Genomic DNA, 15,908 nt, shown 5'->3' with positions numbered 1-15,908 from the left:
CAGATCACAGACTCCTAACTTTCGGGCAGGGCTTCAAGATGAGTAGACAGATGGCTACTTTAACAGTGCAAACTCAAGGTGGTGGTCCTTGGCTCTCAACCACCCTCTAATTCTTGGGTCCCACATTTGCAGGGCACCCATGTGACGTGTCCCTTTTTTTTTTTTTTTTTTTTTTTTTTGAGACGGAGTCTCGCTGTGTCCCCCAGGTTGGAGTGCAGTGGCGCGATCTCAGCTCACTGAAAGCTCCGCCTCCTGGGTTCACACCATTCTCCTGCCTCAGCCTCCTGAGTAGCTGGGACTACAGGCGCCCGCCAACACGCCTGGCTAATTTTTTGTATTTTTAGTAGAAACGGGGTTTCACTGTGTTAGCCAAGATGGTCTCGATCTCCTGACCTTGTGATCCGCCTGTCTCGGCCTCCCAAAGTGCTGGGATTACAGGCATGAGCCACCGCGCCCAGCCGACGTGTCCTTTTAAATGCTTAGTTGGGGAGCTGTCAAGTAACTGAGCTGACTCTGGGCTGAAGCACAAGTGACAAGCTTCTGGGCCACACTTCATCACTGTCCAATTCTACACCTTGGTATTAAGCAAAACCCCAACTAACAGATTCGATTAATGCAATCTACAGTGATTATCTTACAAATGTGATGATTACCATACTAGACTAAGTATCCTTCCCTGGGAAGGGACGGAAGTGCGGCCTGCCGTGTGCCTGGCAAGTCAGCTCTCTGGAAACACTTACTCGAAGGGGACGTGGGTGGTTTCCTGGCAGGCCGCCGCTCCGCCTTGGGGCCGCTGACAGGCTCCGCGGGTGCATCCAGGTGTTTTTCTGAGCCCAGCGAGAACTGGAACCGGATTGTACCCGACTCCACCTGCTTCACCTGCAATGGACCAGAAGAGCAGTGATGGCCACTCCCTTCATCAGCACACCTGTCAGAAGGATCCAACCAGGAACAGCAGGCTCTGCCCTAAAACAAAGTCTACATGAAATCAGAGGCTTCTGACACCACATGTTCTTAGATTATAATCAAGTAGTTTGAGCAAAAAGCAATTGGCGTGGCACTAAAAGCCCTGCAGACCATATGGAATGACCCTTACCCAAGTAGAAATCGCAATCTCTCTCGAGTTGTGAATGTTTTCATTGACCTATGTGAAACTGACATCTTTATTCTGGGTATGGCTCTGTGGGTTTTGGCACAAGCACAGATTCACATAACCAGCACCACACTCAGGGTGCAGGCCAGCCCCATCCCCCTAGGGTGCTCCCTTGCCCTGCCCTGCCCCTCTGCAGCCACACCCAGCCCCTGCCTAACCCAGGCAATCTATGACTGCTTCCCCAGCGCTGTCATTTGGTCTTTTTGAGAATGTCAAAAAAATGTCCAACACATGGAATTACATAATGTATAACTTTTGAGACCAGCTTCTTTCATTTAGCATAAGACTGATGAGATTCATTCGAGTTGTTGCATATACATCAAACTGTTTCTTTTTTTATTACTGAGTGATATTCTATTGTACGGATGTATCAGTTTATTTATCCATCCACTCACAAACATTTGGGTAGTTTCTGGTTTGGGTGATTATAAACAGACCTGCTACAAACACATGTATTTGTGTAAATACAGGTTTCATTTCTCCAAGAGTAGGACTGCTGGGTCATACGGTATATTTAACGTCATAAGAAACTTCCAAACTTTATTTCTGGACTCTCTAGTCTGTTCCATTAATCTAATCCTTTGATACTAATTATATTAATTAGTGTAGCTGTACAGTAAATGTTTAAACTGTGTAGTATGTTTCCTCCAACTTTATTGTTTTTTTCCAAAACTGTTTTGACTCTTCTAATTCCTTTACCTTTCCATATAAATTTCAGAATCAGCCTGTCTATATCTCCAAAAAAAACCCTGCTGGGATTTTGATTGAAACTGCATAAAATCTCTAGATCAATCTTGGGCAGAACTGACAGCTTTACTATGTTGAGTTTTCCAAGACATAAACATGTTACATCTCTCCAATTATCTAGGTCTTCTTTGATTTCACCTAAGAATAACCACAATGACAACTAGCAAAAGGACAGTTTTATTGTTTTCAGCATACAGATCCCACATCTATTTTGTTAGATTTAGTTCATGGAGCGCAGACTTTGTAAATAATACTGTTTCTGTATTTTGCTTTCAATTTTTCAGTGCTAGTATACAGAAATAGGATTGACTTTTCATGTTGACTTCCTGTGTTATCCTACAACCTCACTAGACCCACTTACTCATTCCAAAAGGACTTTTTTGTAGACTCCTCAGAATCTTTGCCATAGACAATCATGTTTTCTGCAAATAAGGACAGTTTTGTTTCTTCCTTCTAATGTGTATGTCTTTTGTTTTCTTTTTTTTTTTTTTTTTTTTTGAGAAGGAGTCTCGCTCTTTCACCCAGGCTGGAGTGCAGTGGCGCGATCTTGGCTCACTGCAGCCTCCACGGGGATTCACGCCATTCTCCTGCCTCAGCCTCCCGTGTAGCTGGGACTACAGGTGCCCGCCACCTCGCCCGGCTAATTTTTTGTATTTTTAATAGAGACGGGGTTTCACCGTGTTAGCCAGGATGGTCTCGATCTCCTGACCTCGTGATCCGCCCGCCTCGGCCTCCCAAAGTGCTGGGATTACAGGCGTGAGCCACCGCGCCCGGCGTCTTTTGTTTTCTTGACTTACAGCACTGACTACAACTTCCAATGCAATACTGAACATGACGTTGAGTGCTAACAGTGGACATCCTTTACTTGTTCCTAATCTTAGGGAGAAAGCAATCAGTCTTTCACCATTAAGTATGATGTTAACTAAAGAGTTTTTGTAGATACCATTGATTATGCTGAGGACGTTTTCTTTTATTGCTAGTTTGCTCAGTTTTTAATCATAAACTGATGCTGAATATTGTCAAATGTTTTTTCAGTATCAATTGCCAGGATCATATGGTTTTCCTTCTTTAGGCTGTTACTATAATGAATCACATTTATTGATTTCCAAATAGAAAACAGACTTGCATTCTCGGGATAAAGCTCCACTTGGCTATAGTGTATTCTTTTTGCGTATTGCTGGACTCAATCTGCTAATATTTTGGTGAGTATTTTGCACCTACGTTTATGAAGGATATGGGTCCACAGTTCCGTTTTCTTGTTACTATTATTTTTCTGGTTTTGGTATCAGGGTAATGCTGGCTTCATTTCATGAGTTGGGAATTGCTCCCATCTTTTCTGTTTTCTGAAATAGATTGTACAAAAGTGGCATTATTTCTTCTTTACATGTCTAATAGAATTCATAGTGAATAGGCCTGAATATTTCTTTTTCAAAAGTTTTTAAACTATGAATTTATATATTAGTTATAGGACTACTCAGGTCATCTACTTCATCTTGGCTGAGTTTTGGCAGTGTAGAGTTTAATATTCATTCATCCATTTCACCTAAATTGTCAAATTTATGTGCAGAGAATTGTTCGTAGTGTTCCCTTATTATCCTTTTAATACCTGTGAGGTCAGTACTGATATTCCTTCTTTCATTCCTAATATTAGTCATTTGTGTCCTCCCTTCTTTCTTTTTCAGTCTTGCTAGAAGTTCATCAGTTTTACTGATATTTTCAAACAGGTTTTGTTTCACTAGGTTTTTGCTATTTTTAAAGTTTTAATCTATTATTTTTGTTTTCAATTTCATTGGTTTCTGCTGCTCTTGACTTCTGAATTGCTTTGGGTTTATTTTACTCTTCTTTTTCTAGTTTCTAAAGACAAAGATTAGATCGCTGAATTAGGATCTTTTTTCTGTTCTAATATAAGCACCTAATGCTAAGCATATTTGAGCTGCATCCTACAAACTTTGATATGTTGTATTTCCATATTTGTTAAGTTTCAATATCTTCTATTTTCCCTTGAGGCTCTTTAATTTATGGATTTTACATATTGTCTAATTTCCAAGTGGTTGAAAATTCTTATTATCTTTGTTATTGATTTCTAGTTCAATTCCATTATAATCTGAGAATACACCTTGTATAATCTCAACTCTGTTAAAACTGAAGTTTGTTTTATGACTAAGGATATTGTCAATCTTGATGAATGTTCCATGTGCACTTGTAAACAACGTGTATCCTGCTGTTGTTGGGGAGAGTGCTCTATAAATATCATTCCAATCCAGGTGGCCGATGGTGATGTTCAGTCCTTCTGTATCACTGCTGATGGAACAGCTAGTTGTTCTTTGTTTACTTAGAGAGGATGTTGAAGTCTCCAACTCTAATTGTGGATTTGTCCATTTCTCCTTTCAGTTCAATCAGTTTTTGCTTCATGTAATTTGAAGCTCTATGTTAGATGCAAGCAATTTTAGGATTGTTATGTCTTGGCCACTGACCCTTTTATCATGTGTACTATCTCTTAATTCCTGGAAATTTCCTGTATTCTGAAGTCTAGTTTGTCTGATAGTGTCTGATAGTAATATAGCCACTCCAGTTTTCTTTTAATTAGTGTTTGAACAGAATATTTTCCATACTTTTAATTTACATTATATTTATTTAAAGTGTGTTTGTTATAAACAGTATATAGTTGGGCTTTGTCTTTCATTAAGCCTGACACTATCTTTTAAACTGGTGTGTTTACTCTATTTACACGTAATGTAATTACAGGCATACCTCAAAGATACTGCAGGTTCAGTTCCAAACCACTACAATAAAGCAAGTCACTTGAATTTTTTGGTTTCCTAGTGCATTTAAAAGTTATATTTATACTATACTGTAGTCAATAGGTGTGTAATAGCATATGTCTAAAAAAAAAAAAGTACTGTACCTACCTTAATTTAAAAATACTTTATTGCTCACCAGGTGCAGTGACTCTCATCTGCAATCCCAGCACTTTGAGAGGCATGCAGATCACCTAAGGTCAGGAGTTCAAGACTAGCCTGGCCAACATGAGGAAACCCCATCTGTACTAAAAATTAAAAATTAGCCAGGCGTGGTGGTGGGCACCTGTAATCCCAGCTACTTGGGAGGCTGAGCCAGAAGAATCACTTGAACCTGGGAGACAGAGGTTGCAGTGAGCTGCGACTGCACCACTGTACTCCAGCCTGGGTTACAGAGCAGGACTTCATCTCAAAAAAAAAAAAAAAACTTTCTTGCTAAAAAAATGCTAACCATTGGGCCATTATAGGTATGGTGACTCATGCCTATAATCCCAACACTCTGGGAGGCCAAGGTGGGAGGATCCCTTGAACTCGGGAGCTCAAGATGATCCCAGGAAACATAGCAAGACCTCAACTCTACAAAAATTAAAAAATTACCCAGGCATGGTGGCACATGCCTATAGTCCTACCTACTCAGGACGCTGAGGTGTGAGGATTGCTTGAGCCTAGGAGTTCAAGGCTGCAGTGAACTATGATCGTGCCACTGCACTCCAGCCAGGGCAACAGAGTAAGACCCAACAGAGGAAGACCAGGGCAACAGAGTAAGTCTCAAAAAAAAAAAAAAAAAAAATGCTAAAGATCATCTAAGCCTTCCAGAACATTGTAATCTTTTTGCTGGTGGAGGGTTATGCCTTGATATTGATGGCTGCTGCCTAATCAGAGTAGTGGTTGCTGAAGGTTGGGATGGCTGCAGCACTTTCATAAAACAAGACAACAATGCAAGTTTGCTCCATCAATTGACTTTTTATGTCATAAAAGAGTACCATGCAATGCTATTTGACAGCATTTTACCATAGGCAGAACTTTCAAAATCATAGTCAATCTTCTCAAACCTTGCCACTGCCTTATCAACTAAGTTTAGGTAATATTCTAAATATTACATCTATATACCTTTAAAATCTCACCAAACGCTGTGTTTAGTTTAGTTTAGTTTAGTTTTGTTTTTGAGACAGAGTCTTGCTCTATTGCCCAGGCTGGAGTGCAATGATGCAATCTCAGCTCACTGCAACCTCCACCTCCCGGGTTCAAGTGATTCTCCTGCCTCAGCCTCCTGAGTAGCTGGGATTACCGGCATGCACCACCACACCTGGCTAATTTTAGTATTTTTAGTAATAACGGGGTTTCACCATGTTGGCCAGGCTGGTCTAGAACTCCTGACCTCAGGTGATTTGCCCACCTCAGCCTCCCAAAGTGCTAGGATTACAAGCGTGAGCCACTGCACCCAGCCACACTGTTATAATTTCTGCTTCAACCATCCAACATATTTTAAGGAAGAAGAGAAGAATATTATATTTACCATTTCTGTTGTTCTTTCTTCATTCTTGATGTCCCAAATTTCTATCTGGTATCATTTCCCCTCTGTCTGAAGAAATTCTTTTAGCAATTCTTTAAGCAAATTATCTGCTACCAATGAATGCTCTTGCTTTCAGTTCATCTAAGAATGTCCTCATTTCACATCTTTGTTCTGTTTTTTTTTTATTTTTTTTTTAACTGGACATAGAATTCTGAGTTCCAAGGTCTTTCTGTTAGCACTTTTAAAATGTCCCACTTTTCTTCTGGTCGGCATGGTTTCTGATAAGGAATCCACAGTCACTCAAATTATTATTTCTCTGTAAGTAATGCGTCATTTTTCTATAGCTGTTTTTAAGAATCTTCTCCGTCTTTAGTTTTCAGCAGTTTGCGTATGATTTATCTGGGTGTAGATTTCCTCACATTTATCCCTGGGGTTCACTGAACTTGGATCTGCAGATTTATGTCTTTTGCCAAATTGGGGAAGTTTTCAGCCAATATTTTTTCAAGTACTTTTTTCTACACCATAGTCTCCTCTACCAGGACTGGGTGCTAGCCTTTTTGGTAGGGACCTACAGGTCAATGCTGAGGCTTTGCCCCTTGTCTTCCAATCATCCTCTTCTCTGTTGCTAAGGGTGAATAAATTTTTATTGGTTTATCTTCAAGTTCACTAACTCTTTTGTCATCTCCATTCTGCTGTTAGGCCATCTAGTAGTTTTTTATTTTGGTTATTTTGTTTTTCAGTTCTAAAATTTTCATTTGATCATTCTTTATATCTTCCATCTCTTTACTGAGACAGCCTACCTCTCCATTTATTTCCAGAGTGTTTGCTCTTATTTACTACAGCATCTTTATTATGGTTGCTTTAAATTTTCCATCTGATAATTCTAACATTTGTGCCATCTCAATGTTGGTGTCTGTTAAATGTCTTTTCTCTACAAGCTGTATTTTCCAGGTTCTTTGTATGACAATTAATTTTAGAGCATATCATAGACACTTTGAACGTTAGATTATAGAGTCTCATTTAAATCCTGTGAAGAATGCTGGTATTTTTATTTAGGTAGGAATTGACCCAGTTGAGTTCAGGATACAGTTTCTGACCAGCATCTTGTGGGATGTGGTTTCAATGTCAGTTTCATTTTCAAAACCTGTGCAGTGTTCTTCGGATCTCTCCTGCATGTGGCTCCATCCAGCAGGCAGCTCTGGGCCTGGGAAGTAGTCAACCCCACAGTCTCAAAGTCTTTGGTATGCCATTCAGGGGCAGACCCACACATATGCAGCTTCGGGGTGAACCCAGGGTTTTGTAAACAACCTTACAGGGCCGCTTCCCCAGCTCCTCCCTCAGTGATCTCTCTGGTGTTTTCCAGTAGAGCCCCATTTTCAATCCTCCAGCCAGCTCTGCTGCCAGAGTGCTTTAAAGATGGGCAGGAATGTATAAAAGACCTAAAATTTTCATCTGTCATTATGAGAATTCAGTATATAATGTCTAAAACAGTAAATTAAGAAATAGCAGCAGAAGCCTATTATTTAGAAAACAAAGGTAAAGACCATAATTCACAGCTAAGAGTTGAAAGTGGCTGCCTTTGGAGATATCAATTAAAAAAAAAAAAAAAAGAGGGAGACAATTATTTGCTCAAGGGAAAAGGGCAGGAGTTGTTTAAGAAAGTAAACAATCATGATGACACATGACTTCATTGCATAGTAAATAACAGTGAAATAATCTAACAACATGAACTCTAAAATCTAGCTACCCCAAAGTTATAGGCTTTGAATTCTGTATCTATTTTTCTTTGATTAACATCTGCCACTCCTACTCAACTGTCATGGGATCAGGGATGTTTCTTCTTAGAGTATATGTAGGTGCTCAATAAAAGTTCACTGAGTGATGAATGACTGAATGAGATGAAGAAGAGGCTGGTGCAGTGGCAGAGACAGGCACACCTAGGTTTTTTCCAACTGACCTGACTTGAGAGGGGCTGGCACCACTATGCAGGAAATACAGGCAGAAGCAGAGGAGTGACTTCACAGTGCAGGAAAGTGAGTCAAGTTTGTGACCAGGGTTAGTTCACTGCTTTGGTTAATTAAATCACTTTAGAGTAGTGGCCCTCAACTGGGGGCAATTTTACCCCCCAGGAAACATCTGGCACTGTCTGTGGACATTCAGGGCTCTCATAACTAGGGGCATCCTGCTGGCACCCAGTGAACAGAGGCCGGGAATGCTGCTCAGTATCCCCTAGTGCACAGGATGGCCTCACACCAAGAATTATCTGGCCCAAATGTCAACAGAGCTGAGGTCAAAAACTCCTGATTTGGAAGTGGTACTCCTTGTGGAAAATGGCAGAACTTGATATATTTGTGTCCTTAAGATAGTAAACCTTCAAAACATTTATGCCCCAATATAGTTTATGCACTTAAAAATTAAGGGCAATATGGTGGCATGATAGACCTAAAAGTAAACCGAAGAAATATTTATTTATATACCTATCCAAAGGGGAGGAGAGGGGAGGTAAGAGGAGAAAGAAGAGAGGAGACAAGGAGAGAGGGGAGGACGCAGGAGTGGCGGGCAGGGGAAGATGGTAATGGCTTCAGGATTTCTAACAGCAATTTTATAATAAGGGCTCAAACTAGACCATATGAGAGTGCAGCAAAATATGGTCCCATCAGGAGAGACATTCCTTATAGGAAGAAAAGCTGCACAATCAGCTGTTCTCTTATTCAGGTCCCCCAAGCATTATCCCAATCATCAATAACAACACTGAACACATTATCTGTCACTGGAGTCAGCACAGAGGTGACAAACTGAAATAACATGCACAGTCCTTTTACCTTAGAAAAATGAGGCACCTGAGTACTAAAAAGCTCCTGCTTGCACTGCTGAAAAGGATGTGTTTTAGGAACATGAGAGAAGACCAAACACTGCACCCAAGCAGAAACTCTGCCACACCTCACAGAGCCCAGTGGACTCCAGCCATCTACCACAGCAGGGTTTCACACTGTGTCTGTGGTGCCCTGGGTCACCACTAACCATCCTTCAACACCACCAATGGGACCAAGGAGGCTGGGGATGAGACCCTCATATACACTTCAACTCACTCCACTCTACTTTTTTTTGCTTTCTTAATTGGGCTGCAGAGAACATTTCATTTCAGAATTAAAAAAAAAAAAAAAACCTGAGAATTTCTGCTGTGGTCCTACCCCTTTGTACACACCCGAGGTCCAACAAGCATTAGTGTAAGTCACAAAGATAAGCCAGGGCTAGAAACCAGAACTGGCTCCCACCTCAGCACTCATCCCCCAAAAAACCTACTGGCAAAGGCCACATGAGGCCCAAGCTCCAATGCTCCAAACGTGCACGCCACAGAGGTGAATCTCGCTGCAAAGTGTGTACACATCAGCTGGAGGTTCACCAAGTCATCCCAGGAAATCAGTATGTGAACAGGGATAAAACCCATGCTAAAACTGGTCTTATCAGGTTTACACAAAAACATCATACTAATCTTTTTAAAGGCATACCCATCACATGAAAAAAAATTCTGCAAACATATTTGCGAACTTTTGCTTTTGAAAATGAATGAACTTACTAGAAGTTCACCAGAGATGCATAAGAAATGCCTAATAATTTACCTCTTCAGAGCTCATGCTGGCTGAGGGTACCTTGTAGACCAGACAGTGCAAGGGGTTGGGCTGGACCCCGCCCTGCAGAGGCAGGGTCACCCTTCCAGAATCGGCTTCCAGCAAGGGGTTCCAAACAGCCCAGCGGACCATGTGCATGCATGCCAGGTTGGACAGCGAGGTGACCGAAGCTGCCTAGAATTAAAACAAAGCATATCAGTGTATGAGTTATCACAGAAGTCACCTGGAGAGGGGAAATCAACAGTGCTTTCACATGTAAAATTCAACGAGAGCTCAGTGTAGCAAGCGGCAGGGATCATCAGTTGCATTTTATAAAGGGAACTAGGGCAGGAGGAGGACATTGCATCCACAGCACAGACTGTAGGGCACAGAGAGTCTTAAGTTACATGACCCCACCGACCCAACCAGGACCCCTGCCCACCCATGAGTCTCCTTTTCTGGCCCAAGGTAGTGATGGCTTCCCCCTTAGAGACCAGCACTGTTTTATGAGCCCCTGTTCCCATAAGGATCTTTCCATAGGTTTGTAAACACCCTGCACCTTGCCAACACCAACTCAAATCCATCAGGAAAATACTAGGAATAGCACTTTGAATTCCTAATCAGAAATTTGGTAAAATAACAAAGAGTGCATATGTATATTCAATTCAGCGTTATTAGCACACATTTTCTCCACAAAGCTCCAGCTTACAATAGAACATTTCGTATCTGTAGCTTTCGTGAAATTGGGAAATCGATCGGGTCAAATTCCACGCATTGTTCCTTCTTTCTCCTTCTCTATGGCTGGCCAAATGGAAGGAATAAGGACACTATGAAAACCCTTAGGTTACAACCACATTAAAGTCATTTTCAAACATGGTTTCAGGGTTTGACTGAGTAAAGCGTTTTAAAATTACCAACTTTCATCCATTTACTTAAAAAGAAGTAGGACTAAAGCTGAACCCCGGTCTTTTTTCGGACCCCAAAGTCCAGCAGAGCCACCTTGTTGAAGCGGACTCCAGAGGTGATCAGTTCTGAACCAAGGCCCTGCCTGCAGATCCTGCAGGCTCCCCTGGCGGGTGGAGCACACTTAAGTCACCAGGAAGGCCGATCAGCCAGAGGCCCATGGGGTACAGGCAACAGCGGGTCCGACCAGGAGCCCCAGTTAGAGCTCTTTCCACTCCTAAGATCACAGCTGCACTGACCAGTGAGTGCTGCAGAGCACTGCCTAGACCAGAGCCACTGGAACAGCCCAGAGAAAGGAGGGGAAGCCGTCCACTTCCACCTGGGACTTCCAGCCTCTGTGTCCCATGAGCAGGAGAAACAACCCCCAAGCAGGAGGCAGTGAGTGGACCATGAGCACAGTGCTCCACATCCTACAGTGCTCCACTTCCTACGGTGCTCCACTTCCTACAGCTTCCCCCCGGCCCTGGCTAACAGAGACAGCTGCACCCTTCGGGGGTGATGGAAGTAAAATGGGATGGTTCCCCACTGCTCCCAGTCCCGGGCTTGGCTAAGGCAGCCAAGAGCATCCCTCTTAACACTGCTGCCTGAGGGCATGAACCCAGGCAGCGTCGCAAACGCAGCCATGGTCACAGCGAGGAGATGGCCCGGAAGGAGGACACATCCCACTCTTGGTGACGAATGGACGCCCATGCCCTGCCTAGGATGCGTGGAGCACAGCATCCACCAGGAACAGAGACGCCCAGGGGATCCACGAATTTGCGCTGCCCCGGGAGCCAAGGAGGATGCAAGACTCCAGCGGTGGTGGCCGGGGTCATAAGGGACTTTGCTTATTTGGCTGGACATGCCAGTGGGGAACAGCCACACCAGTGTCACTGCCCAGACTGCACTCACGTCCCACTCAGATCCCCGCACATATGCATGCACACAAGGCCTCTGAAATCCAGACACAGATGGCCCCATGGTCTATACTGGGCTAAACCACAGCCAACTTCATACACAAGCAGGTTTGAATACAGAAAAGAAAACAGTTCTTGTTTCTTCCAAGTCAGCCTCTTCCAGACTGTTCCTACCAGATGATATCCCATCCTGTTATATCCTAAAAATTTAGAATCAGCATCGTTTCACATCTCTTTTCCCATCACAATCTGACCTCAAACTATGCACTTCTGCAGAGCCCTTTGCTGCAGCTAAATTCCAGATTATGGGCCAGGATACTGCCACATTCACGCCCCTGTCACAGGGTGAGCGGGGATTTGGGTGGTCCCTGGCAATTCAATGAGAAAACACCCACACCATGGAAGGACATAGAAAGAATCAGAAAAGTAAGAAATGGAAGCATATGACTCTAAGCCACACTTTCAACATTTGCCAAATACAAAAACAATGTCTTACTGTTCCCCATCCAGTTAGCTGACGACAGATTATAAAACAGTGCTGAGCAACTATAGCATACCAACGACATGGTGGTTATAACTCCACTGCTTTTTGAAAATCAAATTACAGCCAGGCATGGCGGCTCACGCCTGTAATCCCAGCACTTTGGGAGGCCAAGGTAGGTGGATCACCTGAGGTCAGGAGTTCAAGACCACCCTGGCTGACATGGTGAAACCCCATCTCTACTAAAAATACAAAACTCAGCTGGGCATAGTGGCAGGCACCTGTAATCCCAGCTACTCGGGAGGCTGAGGCAGGAGAATCGCTTGAACCTAGATGGTGGAGGTTGCAGGGAGCCGAGAACATACCACTGCACTCCAGCCTGGGTGACAGAGTGAGACTCCATCTCGACAACAACAAAAAAATCAAATTACTATAAATGTATTAGGAAAACTTGTCACTATAAGGATTCAACAATGTCTAGACTACTTTTGTAAATAGTTATCATCATAAAATACAGAAGTTTATTATTACAGGATCAAAAACAAAATAAAGTAAAATATGTATCCACGTTTTCATGCTATCTGTGCAACTTCTAATTTTCCACTTAGGGGATTCCAATATCTGATTTTCCAATTTCATAGTTCTTTTTGGTTCTCCATCAGTAGACGATCTCCTCTGTGCAAAGTATCTGTCAGTTACATAAACATCCACTTTTCCTCACTTTTCTGTTTAACAGCTTTAATAACAACAACAAAAAATCTGTGTAGTGAATTATTGATCACTCTTTCTGAGACCTCAACAGGCTAATGGGGGCCTGGTGGGAAGCCAGTCGCTATGTATTTGCCCACACTTGCTCACTGCCAGCCCACAGAGGGACCGGCAGACAGGAACTGCCCGAAAACGGCCTGGCTCTACAGAGAAGGCCAAGCACAAGCACAGTCCTAGTGAGTCTAACACACTCCTACTGCCATTTGACTCTAGTGCTTGAGATGACATCCACTACTTCATCATTTCTTTTCCTGCCCAACTTGGGTTTGAATTCACACAAACTGAAAAGAAAAAAAAAAGGCCCCAAATACACCAAATTGCTCCCATTTAGACTTTTTAAGTGTAACACCACAAAATACACAAGTACAAATACACAAAAGACAAAATACACAATACACAAAAGACAAATGAGGAATACACTTGGATTATGAGTCAGGTTTTGTTGTGGAACAGAAGTGCCACGCTTGCATTTACCACGCAAAGCTGCTCACAGAAAACAGGCCCTTGGCCTTTGGAAATGCTACAAACCACAGTCCCTGTGGTGGGCTCAATGTGTCCTCCAAAAAGATGCTCTCAGCCTAATCCCCGGAACCTGTGGCTGTGGCTTTATTGGAAACAAGGGTATTTGCGGATGTGATTAGTTAGTGTTGTGGGATGAGATTATCCTTCATTATCTAGACTGGCCCTAACTCCAATAGCAAGCATCCCTGTAGGAGCAGGAGAGAGAGAGACCACAGAGGGAGACACAGAGAAGAGGCCACGTGACGAGGGGACAGAGAACGGAGTGATGTGGCCACAAGCCAAGGACAGCTAGGAGCCCCCAAAACCCACAAGAGGCAGGGAGGCCCCCATCCCCCAGGACTGAGAACCTCCCGAGGAACTCAGTCCTGCCACACCTGGGGTTTCCTCGGAAGGAGCGTGGCCCATCACACCTGGGCTTCGTCTGAGGAGGATCTCGGCCCTGTCACACCTGGGGTTTCCTGGGGAGGAGCTCAGCCCTACCATACCTGGGGCTCACCAGCAGAGCAGATTGTGGACCTGTGGCCTCAGAGCTGTGACAGTGCACATTTCCACTGCTTTGAGCTGTGGAGGGTGTGACACTTTGTTACAGAAGCCACTGGAAAGTCATACAGGCCCTTGATGGCTTCTGTCCTCAGATCAACCTGAACTTACTTAGACAAAGGTGAAAACGTCACATTACTTCACGAGCTTCATTTTCTTTAGATTTTCAGTGAGACCTTTCCACTCCTGCCTGGGCACCCGGCCTCTGACCCTGGGCCCAGTTCTGCTGGGACCTCCAGCCCCAGGGACTGGGAATGCACAGTGAAGGGGATGGCGGCCGCTCTCTGGGTAATGACAGGGTGGGGTCCCCGCCAAGCAGCACACTCACACTCCACTGCCTCAAGGCCTTATCCAGATAGAGAGCTGGGCCCAGGGGAACCGCCACCTTGATGGAGGTGACATGTGGCACTTGGCTGAGGACAAATTTTAAAAAGACAAACTACTGTGTCGAAACATCTCTGAATGTTCCTAGTATCACACAAATCACAGAGGACAGAAAGAAAAAAGAGAGAGAAATGTAGGTCTATAATTACGCAGACGAAGGAGACAGGGAGGCCTAAGATAAGTGTGAAGAAAGCAGCTCAGGCCCTGGGCTGGGAACACGCACAGTCACACTCACGTGGTGTGAGAGCCACAGCGGGGACAGAGCTGAGCCCTCACAGGCACCATCTACCCTGTGCACCAGCTCCTACCCTGTGAAATGACCACCACATAGGCACAGGAAACAGAGCAACCAGCCGCACACGGCGGGTGGCACAGACCCAGGAGCATCCTTGGAGGTGGAGCCAGGTGTCCCCCAGGTGTCCCCCAGCAGCATGATGGGCGGGGCACACAGGAAGTGGGCGGCTCCGGAACTCGCAGCTCAGGCCCCAGGCTGAGGGCAAGTCCTTCCCCATGGCTCGCTCGCTGGCCGGCATTCTCCCTGAAGGACACGGGGCTCTTGGCCCTTGAGGCAAACTTCACAAGGCCTGAGAGACTGAGCCCCACCAGGTGAAGAGCTGGGGGTGGCAGGCAGCCAGGCTGGCGTTGGCGCTTCTACCTCCTGGCTGAGCAGCAGGAAGAACCAGGAGCCCAGAGGTCACAACAGCGGCACAGCCACTGCCAGCAACAGCAGAGGTTCACAAGCCAGATGCCATCAACCAGAAGTTACTCAGTCCTCAAATCGGATCCAGCACATGCAGAACTGAGTCCAAACGAGACGGACCGCAAACCCAGCAGTGGCTCCCACGCACTCCTGGAGGAAAGGAACCCTAACCACAGGCAGTTAAAGTCATCTCCTCCAACTCTCTGACACAGGCCATCCGCTGTCATTTAAAAGCAGAGTGAAATTTAACCCTTTCCCATTTAGAAAAACAAAGCGCAGCTGGCTGCCGGCACTCATTTAATTTTACATAAATGTGCTCTTTGAGGCTGAAGCAAATCTGACTGATTTTCAGTGTGAAAATAAAATATAAAAACTGTTCTTGGAATTATTTCTAAACAGAACTAACAACAGAATCGTCTGAATCATCAGAATCGTCTATTTTGGAAAAATCGGATTCATCAAACAAATCTTCGGCCAACAACTGTTAGAGAACGATGTTAAAACCACGCATAGGAATGCTACATTTTCTAGGATTTGACATTTTCATTGATGGAAAATTACTGTATCTTGTATATGGAAATACCACTACTAAAAACATAATGCTATAAATAGAATGATGTCTTTTGTTTCCAAAGTCAATATACTGGAGCAATGCGAAAATAATAATAAAAGTGAGATACTTCATGGCAAAGCTGCCGCAGGATAAACATTGCAGCCACAAGTGCCCCCAGTATTCTCGGGGGCAAACTGGAAAAGAGCTAACAGGCAACATTTTCATTTTATTCTACTGAGTGCAGTAATTATTTTTTAAAATATACATGAATAACAAACTGTG

General features: G+C 43.9%; 1 protein-coding gene across 31 annotated transcripts in view; it reads right to left on the bottom strand.

The window, feature by feature from the left end:
• Window positions 1–15,908, bottom strand: part of NPHP4 (nephrocystin 4) — a 135,908-nt gene that overhangs the window by 62,279 nt on the left and 57,721 nt on the right. For 23 of the 31 annotated variants that reach the window (XR_010118963.1, XR_010118965.1, XR_010118964.1 and 20 more), the window contains 2 exons: window positions 9,832–10,014; window positions 741–966 (listed from right to left, as the gene is read on the bottom strand). Coding sequence is in view for 28 of the 31 variants with exons in the window: in XM_063631903.1 (XP_063487973.1) it covers window positions 741–966; window positions 9,832–10,014 (409 nt within the window). In the remaining 3 variants the exon portion in view is untranslated. The remainder of the gene's footprint in view (window positions 1–740; window positions 967–9,831; window positions 10,015–15,908) is intronic. The other 8 variants (XM_063631907.1, XM_063631913.1, XM_055262368.2 and 5 more) reach the window with 1 other exon arrangement.

Source organism: Symphalangus syndactylus, chromosome 22, assembly GCF_028878055.3.
Source record: "Symphalangus syndactylus isolate Jambi chromosome 22, NHGRI_mSymSyn1-v2.1_pri, whole genome shotgun sequence".
Taxonomy (NCBI): Eukaryota; Metazoa; Chordata; class Mammalia; order Primates; family Hylobatidae; genus Symphalangus; species Symphalangus syndactylus.
The sequence above is the reverse complement of the archived record's forward strand: the minus strand, read 5'-3'. Positions and strand labels throughout refer to the sequence as shown.